The 13106-nt window shown below is 40.9% G+C and overlaps 1 protein-coding gene across 1 annotated transcript in view; it reads left to right on the forward strand.

Moving 5' to 3' along the window:
* The first annotated feature begins 6924 nt into the window (after positions 1–6924).
* LOC134205770 (phenoloxidase-activating factor 2-like) overlaps positions 6925–13106 on the forward strand; it is a 56559-nt gene continuing 50377 nt past the window's right edge. Inside the window, exon 1 of the mRNA XM_062681352.1 lies at positions 6925–7430. Coding sequence (XP_062537336.1) covers positions 7266–7430 — 165 coding nt within the window. The 5' untranslated portion in view covers positions 6925–7265. The remainder of the gene's footprint in view (positions 7431–13106) is intronic.

Raw genomic sequence — 13106 nt, forward strand, 5'->3', positions numbered from 1 at the left:
AGTTATTAATTCCATTCATTTTAACTGCGTATTCCGCTTCTACGAAATACGCATTGGAGTTGAATTAAAGAGTAGGGTAAGGGAGGTATTTTGAACCACTTTAGGAGATGGCCGAACAATTTTTCGAATAAAAGTTAGATTTTGTAATAATGCTTGATCAATTGCCTAAGCAACTAAAAAGTGATGAATGCTAGGTAGGATTTGTAGGTAAAAATGTTGTAAATCCCACCGAAAGAGCCAAAATATCATAAATTCCGAAGATATGTGAGATTTTATTTTGGACCACATGTTTTTATTTTGGACCACCTATTTAACATATTTTGGACCACTCGAATAATTTTGTATTGCTAGCAAAATTATGTTACTATTAGATTAATGAGTGATCTCCAGCATTTTCGGCGTTTTCATCCTTAAAGTCCTTTTTAAACAATACATTTTTATAAGCACTCAAAAGCTTAGAACAATATCTACCAGCTAAGGTTATTGAATAGGCTGACCATACACGGCGTGTGTATGGGGGACCTTTATGACAAAAAATGAGCATCGCCAAAACTTTCACTACGTGAAAATATAGCTCTTAAGCTTTCATTTCGTGACTATTTGAAAAAAATCTACCGAGGGGTCTCGAACAACTTTTTTTTTCTCCCTGAAACGGATCTTTGTAGTTGGAAGACCAACGATTATTATTTATCGCGTCCCATTTAAAATGAGATTCCTGGATTTTTTTATTCCAATAATCGTATATAAACTTAGGGGTACCGAAATTACCAAGTTATAGTCTAAATTAATAGTTTGTTGGAGCTCAAGCGTCAAAGTGCATGACGAAGCCGAACTCGATATATTTATGTTATCCCCTGCAAACAGCTAAGAAAGGCTTGGATGGAGATTATGCTCTGCATCGTTATCTTATGCACATATACACCCAATTCTTTCCAAATATATACCAAAATTGAAACTTTGGTGGTAAATTTGATGGTAAAAAATGGTAACTTGGCTTAGAAACTTAGTCTTAGTGGGGAATGTAATGCCAAAATGAAGAAGGAGAAGTAATGTAGATACACATAATTCACTTTTTACACTTTTTTTCGGTCGTATTTTTGATTGTGTAACTTCAATTTATCACTAAAAACTATCCAACATGCTCATAGAAATCCTTAATACCTCATTCAAATAGAAATCAGATTTCAATTGATATACGGTAAACAGATGAGCGCAAAAATGAGTCATGCTAAGTGCAATAAAGGCAAAAATGGAAGTAAATATCTAGCTTTTAGATTAAAATAAAATCTCTTCTGATTTCAACAAAAAGTGACATGGGTATAAAAAAAACTTAAAAATATGTACTGTATTTTGTCCTAGAGATCATATCGCTGCGATGCATAGTTGATGAGAACGAGTGATTCATCCAGACAAGCAAATTCATTTTACTACAAATGTTGTGGCAAACATGCAACTTTCTATGATATTGCACTGCGTGAGCTTGGAGAAATACTCATTTGAAACGATTATTTTCACTCGAAATTCATTACCAATTTAAAAATTAGTCCACTTTTCATTGCTATTTTGCTTTTGGCAATCACTTTCAATAACGTTCAATTATTTGGTCAAGCCGAATACCACCAACATAAAACGCAAACACAAAACCTGGACGATCAGAACCAGGGTAATTTTAGAAGTTTTTGGAGAAGAGTTTGAATTTTTAGACACAAAAATCGTGCTGAAGGGATGACTCTAATAAAATCTAAATTGCCTAAGAGTTCAGAAAAGTTAACCAGTAAACGAAAATCAATCTCTTGCCCTATGCATCAAATGCATCTTCTTCTAAAAAGACACTTATTTTCATGACTCTTGGTACAACCACCCGACTTTGAAGTAATCGATGAGCTTTACTTCTATTCATCTATCTAGTGGAAAAAAATCTAGCTCAACAATGATCAGAAGCGTAATTTAGAAAAGCTTTACTAATTATTAGGCCCCGTTAATATTTATAAAAACTCCATAGAATAAAATGTACTCCTTACTTTCAAAACCAAAAATATCTTTATAAAACCATCCCTCATAGAAATGCCGAGGAAATGTCCAACCTAAACATTTCCTAGACCAAACCGGGAATACAACTCAGCCACCTGCAGCATGGTCTTGGCATGCTTATCTCGGTAGGTTAAAATAGTTTTATATTATCTTGGAAATGTTATAAAAAATCATTAGGTTTTCAGAAATCGTTATGTCTTGAATGTCGGAATCCTGCCGTTTTTTGAGCTCAAACAATCAATTTGAAATTTCTCAATTATCTGGAATAATTTCTACGAATTTCGCTAATTTTCATTTGTATCCAAAAAGTATAAAATTGAAACTAAACAAACACTGTTAAAAATATTAGTGGGTTCAACCCTTGCGAAGCAGTATGTTTGATAGCCAAATGTTGAACTTAATAATTTTGGCTCCGTCATGCTTTTCCATATTTGAGCCTTTTAAATTAGGTTCAAAATAAAAGAACATGAAGAATATTCATTCCTTGCATTTAATTCATGAAAAATAGTTTAAAAAAAAAATGACGAGTCAACTCGTGAGGGACTCGTGACTGGCAGCTGGTATTAGATTAGAATGCAGGTTCCATTTGGAAAGGAAAAAAAGTTGTTCGGGACCCCCGGTAGATTTTTTTAAAATACCCTGGAAATAAAAGATAAGAAGCTATATTTCCACGTAGTTGAAATTTTAGCCATGCTCATTTTTTTGTGATAATATTGTTCTATAATATCCTCAATTTGTCCCGTTTTTTCATTGATACTACATTGATCATCCATAGGAAGTGTTTTTGTTTGCGGCTGGCTAATCTCTCAACAAAGAAAGTGGACGAAACCCATAAAAAAAGTGTAAGGTGTTAGGTTATTAGTGTTGCTTTTAAAGGAATGCTATCTATGCCGTTTTGTATTTTCCATGGATCAACTTTTCTTAAGGTGTCAGTTATTGACAACAGGTGCTTCACCGGGAGATTTTTCATACCGTCAATGATTTTTTCTGCTTAGTTTAGTTGGTTTAGTACTTTCCATTTAATTCCACTAAGTTTTAATATCTTTACAGATACGTATTTTGACCTCGACTGTGAGGCCGTCTTCAGTGTCTCGTACTTGCCTCGACTTACGAGACACTGAAAACAGCATCACAGTTAAGGTCGAAATACGTATATGTAAATAAAGACGTAGTGGAATTAAATGGAAAGTACTAAACTTGTCTTAGACAGTTGAAGACATTCCACTAAAAGAGCATAAATAATTTTTATTAAAATTTGGACAAATGAAAATCAGGTCACGCCTCAACGTCAATAAAATGAAGCGCAGGGACAGACATTCTAATTTTCAGATTAAGTTCATTTTCGATTATTCTTTTTGAAGCTTCCGAAGGAGGTAATTATTTTTTTTCAAATCAGCTTTATCACATATTTTTTCAATTATTTGATTCTTTTCGAAATGTTAAGAATCATTCAAAGACTTTCTGGATAATTCTAAATATTTCGACATCCTCCCCTGTAAGCAAAGGAAGGCATGAAATAATAATTTTAAAATCAACTTAACAAAATCGATTTTAAGACACCAAGGGAAAATTAGGTCGGATTTTTTTATTTCTTCATTATAGTGACAAAGTTCATCACTTCATTAGGTCGGATTAAGAACTAGTTTTAAGGTCCCACGTACTTGAAGGGTAGTCCATACATCAGGAGCTTGTCTGCAAATTTCGCTGCCATGTGTATGGACGAGATTTATGGGATTCCCCCATGAAAATAAAAAATTCGCCCCAATTTAAAAAATCGAAAATCTACGAAGGTCCAAGCTGTAAACCAGACAATTAATTAGTTAGGGTTTTTAACCTCTCGCGACGAAATTGCATGATTCCCGCTTGGGAGCATATGGGAACAAAATTAATAGACAAGATTCCCGAGATGTTAGGCGCCATTTAAATCAGTTTGAATCAAAAAGGACTGTGCATTGCTTAGATTTGACATTTGTTCTCATGCGCCACCCAATGCCATGGAAATAATTAAAATTACATTCTATTAAAGTTCTTTTCTTGTTAATATTCATGTTATTCTTATCCGCAGCTTTTTTCCCACTTATATTAATGAAAAGGGATTTGGCACGGGAAATCAATGATCCCACTCTATTGCTCTTTTCGCATTTGTCTTCTGACATTTTTTCCTTAAAGTATGTTTTCTTAATTTTTTTAATATTGAAAAATGCTTAATTTTCTGTTTCTCCGTATTTTTGTCCGCGTTCCTTTGAAGAGTGAAATATTTGTAGTTAAGTATTTTTCCACAACTAACTTGCAAAAAAAGCACAAACAGTCTTGAACATTTTTCTGAAAAATCCTTCGCTCAACTCCTTTACCACCATCTTGCGAGCATGTTTCGCGAAACAATGTTTCGTATGACATCGAGTTAAATGTCAGACTCAAAGAATTACGACACTAGCGCCTCTAGTTATGAATTGCGCAATCAATCAAGGTGATAAGACGTCAGCAATCTCAATGAATTTTGAAATTTCCACAGCTCTTCAATTATATCACACGATTTTTTGTCTTGTCCAGGCATTGCAATATCATCTGAGCACAGGATATTATCTTTGCCTGTGCGCTCTGGAAAGAGCACTCTGGAAAGATATTATCACAGACAAACAGACGTAACACTAGAAAAATTACCATCGACCATGACTTCAACGATGCATTTGAATTTGATTGATTGCGCAATTTACAACTAGAGGCGCTAGTGTCGTAATCTTTCGGGTTTGACATTTCACTCCAGTGCCTTCTGGTGACGATGTCATACGAAACATCGTTTCGTGTAACATGCTCGCAAGATGGTGGTAGAGTAGTTGAGCGATGGATTTTTCAGAAAAATGTTCAAGCTGTTGCGTCTGTTTGTCGGTGATATTATCATTTGAGCATTTGATGATGATCCTGATAGCCAGCGTGGTTCGAGGTTTGTTCACGTTGCGAGGGCGTTGCTACAACAAAATAAGTGAAAAAATGTTTCTCCATGGCGAACGTTGCACTTTGTTTACTGAGCAGATAGATAACCAAGATCGATATCTCAACATATCATTAGTATCTTTGCTCAGAAGATCGAATGATGGGATAAGTTGCAATGCCTGGTCTTGTCCTGTTTTGTAAGCGCGTTTGTCCCGTTTTTTTTTTTCATTAAAATGATATGGTCAGCCTAGTATTGAAACTAATATCAATGACAGTACCATTCGGTACAGCATCATCAAAGCAAAACAAACGTGTGGCCCATGGCCGTGATCCATGCACGTGGTCACTCGTATCCTGCCATATTTGTTATATAGTTTGCCAGAGCTGTTCCATTTGCGACATTGATATTAGTGGGTTACCCGGTTCTTCCTTACTCGCAGGAGACGAGCAAGCCTAATGCTGAAAGCCTCCTTAATAAAGATACTAAAAAAAACTTTCTTACTCTTTGCACATTCTTTTACCAAACGAAACATTGGTTCTTGTCATGTAGTGGAAATAATGAAAACAGTTACATGTTGGTTTAATAGATAGGGCTTACATCTTTTAAGTTTTTTTAGTTTAATAACTAGGGCTTACATCAATGATCGATAATTCATAAATGCAGTATGAACAGTCAGGCTTGTAAAATGTCATCTGCTTGTCATTTGACTAATTTGTTAATAACTTTCTTCAGAAGTAAAAATCACATCATAATTTTAGATGTAGGTACTCATAAAGCTTGAGTAGGGCTGTATTTTTGTTCAAGGGTACATTGCTCTAAATATAACATCTAAGGCTGGAGAGTGAAAGCTCTCCAAAATGTCACTTGTCATTTGACATAATGTCATTTAAATGACATTTTGCCTCCCACGCCCCAGATTACAGATTTACGGCAATGTATTGTTAGACAAAGTTGTAGGCACATTTAAGCGCTATAAGTTCGTCATACATCAAGAATCAATAGCTAACTTCTGAAAAAAGTTCTGGGAAAATTATACAAACGAATGCAAATGACATTTTACACTGTGAACAGTAATTTATGAATGGTTTCATACTAGAGAAACAAATGGTTGACAAAAACAAAAGTTTAAGAGATCTAGAACTTAAAAAGAAGATATGTCGAAAATATTTTCGGTTCAATGAAAAGTGAACCTATTTTAGACATGCCTCAGAATACTGTTTTTAAACTTACAATGTTTTGCTCGAGATATGAAACTGCTTCAACTGTTTTAAATGTATGTACATATAAACTTAAAGCTTTTAAAAGTTGACTTCAATTTTACAATGTCTTCTTGGTTTTGGTCTAATCCAACCGGAATGGGTAAATGCGTGAAAATATTCTTGAAAATTGCTATATTTTTTAAGAAACAAATGTAGGAGATACCTTATGGATAGTTTCTTTTTGCAATAAAATTTAAATGTTGCATGTTTTATTTAGTTTTGTGTGATATAAATGCAAAATTCAGCTAGGTGGTCCAAAATATGTGCCCGGTCCAAAATACAGCCGTTACCCTATTATCTAGTCTTATGATGGATGAGCATTTCCAGTCATCCCCGCGTACACCACTGCACTGTTTGTGCGCGGCCGTACTTGACCTTGCAGTTTGTTTGCGTTCTCTTGTATGCCTCTTTTCAAAATTCACAACACCGTCCGATCGAGCTTCCACATGTTTGCGTGGACTCACGTTTCCGAAATCTAAATTCGTCATCCCCGTACGAATTCTACTGGCAGCTATGGGGGAGGTTACAGGGAGTGACAACGTACACCAACCGACCGTCGTCGGTTGACATCGTTAAGAATCTTAGAGAGATACTTTATGAATGAAGTCGCCAAATGCAATCCGGTCGATCGATCGCTCGTCGCTAGAACGGGATCGCCAGCCGATCATTGGCTGATGCTATGCTGGCAGTTCATTCATTCTTGTGACGTTCGGTCAGTCGTTCAGGCGCTCGGAAGCGCACACAAACACAAACCTTGAAGCCTTGATTAACGAACGGCGGCGAATGCACTCTCGTGCCGGGGAGCATCGCATCGAAAATCGGAATAGAACTTGATAGGGAGTTAATAAATTTTGCAATCCTTCTATGTTTGCGCACTCAGTTGACCGTCGGACTCGCGGCTACACTTGCTTATTTGGGCGCGCCTACCGTCGAAGAGGATTCGTTGGTGACAGTATTCGATTGAATGTTTGATCGCGAGTTTTCGCGCCACATTACTGAAAGTGATCGATCGAGTGAATATTAAAAGTGGAGTGAATTAAAAAATGAAACGACTGTTGATGGTGTTTATTGCCATTTGGCAAATTTTACTGGGATCGTTGGTCTTGGCACAGTTTGATGGAAGTTTTTGGTGGATGAATACTGATCTACTGAAGAAGGCGGAACAGATACGACAGGAAAACGATGTGAAATCGACAGTGGTCAATAACGTAAGTGAAACAAACGATTACCTGCGTTCCATATAATCAAAGATCTGCAAATCGTGAAGCTTAGTGATAGTGATTCATTGACATTATGTGTTTATGGCGCCTTGTAGTGAGATCTTAAGTGGCGATTACATCGATGATAAGAATGAGGTTGTTTGTTGTCCTTCACGGGAATTCCAAATCGTAAGAAATCACTGGTAAAAGGATTTAGAATTTTGTACAAATAAACATTTTCATGAAGTTGGTGAAACGAACCATCGATGATCAAAATTGCAGAATATATGGGCTTGTTGAAGCATTTACAGCGTCCATTATAGATAACACTTACGTACCAGACACCCAATTTCACGTAAAACTAAATTTTCAAAATGATGGTTCACAGCAGTCGCATCAGAATTTGGTTCTGTTTTCTGCAATCGATCACAACATTTCTATTGTTCCAAGGACATTGGTCATTGTTTTGAAAATGAACATGGTACCGGAGATACCTATTGATGGGAGTACTGGGGTAACCTTCCGATCCGAAAAATGGCCACCGCCTGATCAAGCCGGAAACACGTGTTTCGACGTGTCAAACTTTGAAATTTTGCAAAACATGTGTTCTGAGGGTATTTGGCTCATCTGGTCATATTCTGGATCACCCTGGAGTACTGGTTCCCAGGGCGAAGTGGCTACTATGATTGCAGAAAACAGAACCAAATTGCGACGTGGAATCCTGTCCCATTATTTACTATTGAAAATTGGCCAGATAAGATTATGGGTTATGCGGTTCTCTAGTAGCCTTGCAAGCAAAGACGTAGGATTGCCAATCCGGAGATGGCGAGTTCGATTCTTGATCCAGTCTATGATGTTTTCGGGTAGGAAACATTCTCGACACCCTGGATAGTGTATCCATTATACTTGCCACAAAAGATACATACTCATGCAATGCCGGACATAGAAAAGCTTTCAATCAATAACTGAGGAAATGCTAAAAGAATACTCAGTTGAAAAGCAGGCCAAGTTTCATTTGAAATGTAGAGCCATGGTCGTCGCTTGGCGACTGCGCTTCGCCATAACAGTACTAATCAAATCAAGGACCACCAAAGCAAGCCACGAATTATTATAGTTGTTAATGTCATTCTTCAAATACATCATAGGGGAAAAGACGGCTTTGGCAGATTTTGTTCTATTATTGTCAGGGGGGTTTTTGTCGACCGATTTTTATGAAATTTGGCCACACTATTCTTTGATATGCAAAAAATGTTTAGGCCAAATTTCAGCATAATCAGTCATAAAAAAAAACCCTGACAATAATAGAACAAAACCTGCCAAAGCTGTCATTCCCCCTACTTTGTTCTGCCAAACTACTCAGTTGTTCTATTGTTGTTGTAACGACAAGACCGATCAATCAGGCTGCACTGCCATTGCTAATTATTATTTTTACAGTCGCCTCTCCACATCTCGATATTCAAGGGACCATCCAAAAAGGGAGAGATCGAGGAATAGAAGGAAAATTGAAATAATTACTAGATCCAGAAAAGCTCGTTGCAATGAAAAATGACAACAAAACAATTGTCATTTCTTATTGTTGATATGTTTGTTACTCCAAAGATGGTCTAGTAGCCCAAAAATTTGAACATATCGACATAGAGATGAGTGGCACGGCAAATGCTGGGTAAAGCGTACCATTGGTACTTCGCGTACCTGAAAGAATAAAATAGACCCCATCTCGCGGTCCTTAGCCTCTTACCCAGCAACTCCTATCCCTACCTCCCCGCGGTGCTGGACGGGATACGAGCAACCTTAGGGAAGATCGGGTAACCAACCCCGGTGGGAACTATGGTCGTATGCTGACAGGGAAGGGGGGGTTTGCTCCTCTCCGGAGGTGCAAATCTTATTGAGCGTCTGTTCTCCATGTCAGGATCGGCTCACAACAGCGTCTGTTCTCCATGTTAGGGGCGGCTGATCATCGTCCGAGTGGCAGCGAGGGACTCTAAGTGAAACTGTGCACCATGGTCCACCATGGAAATAAGGAGGAATGGTCCTCCGGAAATTTAGGGGGTTTGGTGTCAGGCCCTGCAAGCCAGCCTTTAAAACATCATGAGCAACGAACAATCAACAAGAGAGTACGGACCGGAACTATCGGCGAAGACCACTGCGACGAAAAGGGACTAGCGATTGGAAACTCGTGGAACGTTCGTGGAACTGCAAATCTCTCAACTTCATCGGGAGCACACGCATACTCGCCGATGTGCTCAAGGACCGTGGATTCGGCATCGTAGCGCTGCAGGAGGTTTGTTGGAAGGGATCAATGGTGCGAACGTTTAGAGGTAATCATACCATCTACCAGAGCTGCGGCAACACACATGAGCTGGGAACAGCTTTCATAGTGATGGGCGATATGCAAAGGCGCGTGATCGGGTGGTGGCCGATCAATGAAAGAATGTGCAGGTTGAGGATCAAAGGCCGGTTCTTCAACTTCAGCATAATCAACGTCCATAGCCCACACTCCGGAAGCACTGATGATGATAAGGACGCATTCTACGCGCAGCTGGCACGTGAGTACGACAGCTGCCCAAGCCACGACGTCAAAATCATCATAGGAGATTTGAACGCTCAGGTTGGCCAAGAGGAGGAGTTTAGACCGACCGAAGTTCAGCGCTCACCGGCTGACGAACGAAAACGGCCTACGACTAATTGATTTCGCCGCCTCCAAGAATATGGCCATTCGTAGCACTTACTTCCAACACAGCCTCCCGTATCGGTACACCTGGAGATCACCACTGCAGACAGAATCACAAATCGACCACGTTCTGATTGATGGACGGCACTGCTCCGACATTATCGACGTCAGGACATATCGTGGCGCTAACATCGACTCTGACCACTATCTGGTGATGGTTAAACTGCGCCCAAAACTATCCGTCATCAACAATGTTCGGTACCGACGACCGCCGCGGTACGACCTAGAGCGACTGAAGCAACCTGATGTCGCCACTGCATACGCGCAGCATCTCGAGGCTGCTGCAGCGTTGCCCCTAGTAGCACAGTTCTGGCAGATTTGGTTGAAGTAACTCTTATATGACTCGATTTGGTCGCATATGAGTCACATAAACTACTCTATAACAAGTGTGTTGCTCGGGCGGAGGAGGGTGAGCTCGATGGGGCCCCTCTTGAGGACTGCTGGAGTACAGTTAAAGCAGCCATTAACGACGCAGCGGAGAACAACGTCGGGTATATGGGTCGAAGTCGACGGAACGATTGGTTCGACGAAGAGTGCAGACAGATTCTGAAGGAGAAGGACGCAGCGCGGGCGGTCGCGCTGCAGCAAGGTACCCGGCAAAACGTGGAACGTTATAGACGGAAGCGGAGACAGCAGACCCGCCTTTTTCAGGAGAAAAAACGCAGCCTGGAAGAAGCGGAGTGCGAGGAGATGGAACAGCTGTGCCGTTCTCAAGATACACGCAAGTTCTATCAGAAGCTCAACGCATCCCGCAAAGGCTTCGTGCCGCGAGCCGAAATGTGCCGGGATAAGGATGGGAGCATCTTGACGGACGAACGTGTGGTGATCGAAAAGTGGAAGCAGCACTACGAGGAACATCTGAATGGCGCTGAGAGTACAGGCAGTGGAAGTCAAGGCAGCGGAGGAGATGACTACGTCAGTACAGCGGACGATGAAAGCCAACCAGCCCCCACCTTGAGGGAAGTTAAGGATGCCATTCAACAGCTAAAGACCAATAAAGCAGCTGGTAAGGATGGTATCGGAGCTGAGCTCATCAAGATGGCCCCGGAAAAGCTGGCCACTTGCCTGCACAAACTGATAGTCAGAATCTGGGAAACCGAACAGCTACCGGAGGAGTGGAAGGAAGGGGTTATATGCCCCATCTACAAGAAAGGCGACAAACTGGAGTGTGAGAACTTTCGAGCGATCACCATCCTTAATGCCGCCTACAAAGTGATATCCCAGATCATCTTCCGTCGTCTGTCACCATTAGTGAACGAGTTCGTGGGAAGTTATCAAGCCGGCTTCGTTGACGGCCGCTTGACAACGGACCAGATCTTTACTGTACGGCAAATCCTTCAAAAATGCCGTGAATACCAGGTCCCAACGCACCATCTGTTCGTTGATTTCAAGGCGGCATACGACAGTATAGACCGCGTAGAGCTATGGAAAATTATGGACGAGAACAGCTTCCCTGGGAAGCTTACCAGACTGATCAAAGCAACGGTGGATGGTGTGCAAAACTGTGTGAAGATTTCGGGCGAACACTCCAGTTCGTTCGAATCGCGCCGGGGACTAAGACAAGGTGATGGACTTTCGTGCCTGTTGTTCAACATTGTGCTAGGAGGTGTCATGCGGAGAGCCGGTGTAACAGCCGGGGTACGATTTTCAACAGATCCAGTCAATTTATTTGCTTCGCGGATGACATGGACATTGTCGGCCGAACATTTGCAAAGGTGGCAGAACTGTACACCCGCCTGAAACGTGAAGCAACAAAAGTTGGACTGGTGGTGAATGCGTCAAAGACAAAGTACATGCTTGTGGGCGGAACCGAGCGCGACAGGGCCCGCCTGGGAAGCAGTGTTACGATAGACGGGGATACCTTCGAGGTGGTCGAGGAATTCGTCTACCTCGGATCCTTGCTAACGGCTGACAACAACGTTAGTCGTGAAATACGAAGGCGCATCATCTGTGGAAGTCAGGCCTACTACGGGCTCCAGAAGAAACTGCGGTCGAAAAGATTCGCCACCGCACCAAATGTGTCATGTACAAGACGCTTAAAGACCGGTTGTCCTCTACGGACATGAAACATGGACAATGCTCGAGGAGGACTTGCAAGCACTCGGGTATTCGAGAGACGGGTGCTTAGGACCATCTTTGGCGGTGTGCAAGAAGACGGTGTGTGGCGGCGAAGAATGAACCATGAGCTCGCCCAACTCTACGGCGAACCCAGTATCCAGAAGATAGCTAAAGCCGGAAGGGTACGATGGGCAGGACATGTTGCAAGAATGCCGGACAGCAACCCTGCAAAGATGGTGTTCGCTTCCGATCCGGCAGGTACGAGACGGCGTGGAGCGCAGCGAGCGAGATGGGCAGACCAGGTGCAGAACGACTTGGCGAGCGTGGGGCGTATCCGAGGATGGAGAGATGCGGCCTCGAACCGTGCATTGTGGCGTAAAATTGTTGATTCAGTGTTATCTGTTTAGATGTTAACTAAATAAATGAATGAGATGAGTGACGTTTAGCGCTCGCACACTAATGTGCAATTCGTCATGTGTAAAAACACGTTTGTTTTCCTTCTGCTCATAACCTCATCACAATGATTTTAAAAGAGTCAAAAAATATATGGAAATATACTCATTTTTATCCAATCTTTGCTGAGTTGCACCATCTAGGAGTGTTTGTTTTCCTCTTATCGTCACTCACACATTCGGACGTGAGAATCTCAATAAGGAGAGTGAATCCTGAACAAAATATTTATAATTAGAGCATATCGAGATAGAGAGATATCGAGATAGGGTGGTTATCGAGATGTAGGAAGCCAAAATGTATGTAGATTGAAAGGACCGAGGAAACCATCGTCATAGGGAGAGTTATCGAGCTATAGAACATCGAGATGTAGAGAGTTGACTGTATTATAGAGTTCAGCAAAAATGTGGGAATTTTCACCTACTTCGGGCAATCTGAATGCCAAA

Source organism: Armigeres subalbatus, chromosome 1 (assembly GCF_024139115.2).
Source record: "Armigeres subalbatus isolate Guangzhou_Male chromosome 1, GZ_Asu_2, whole genome shotgun sequence".
Classification (NCBI taxonomy): Eukaryota; Metazoa; Arthropoda; class Insecta; order Diptera; family Culicidae; genus Armigeres; species Armigeres subalbatus.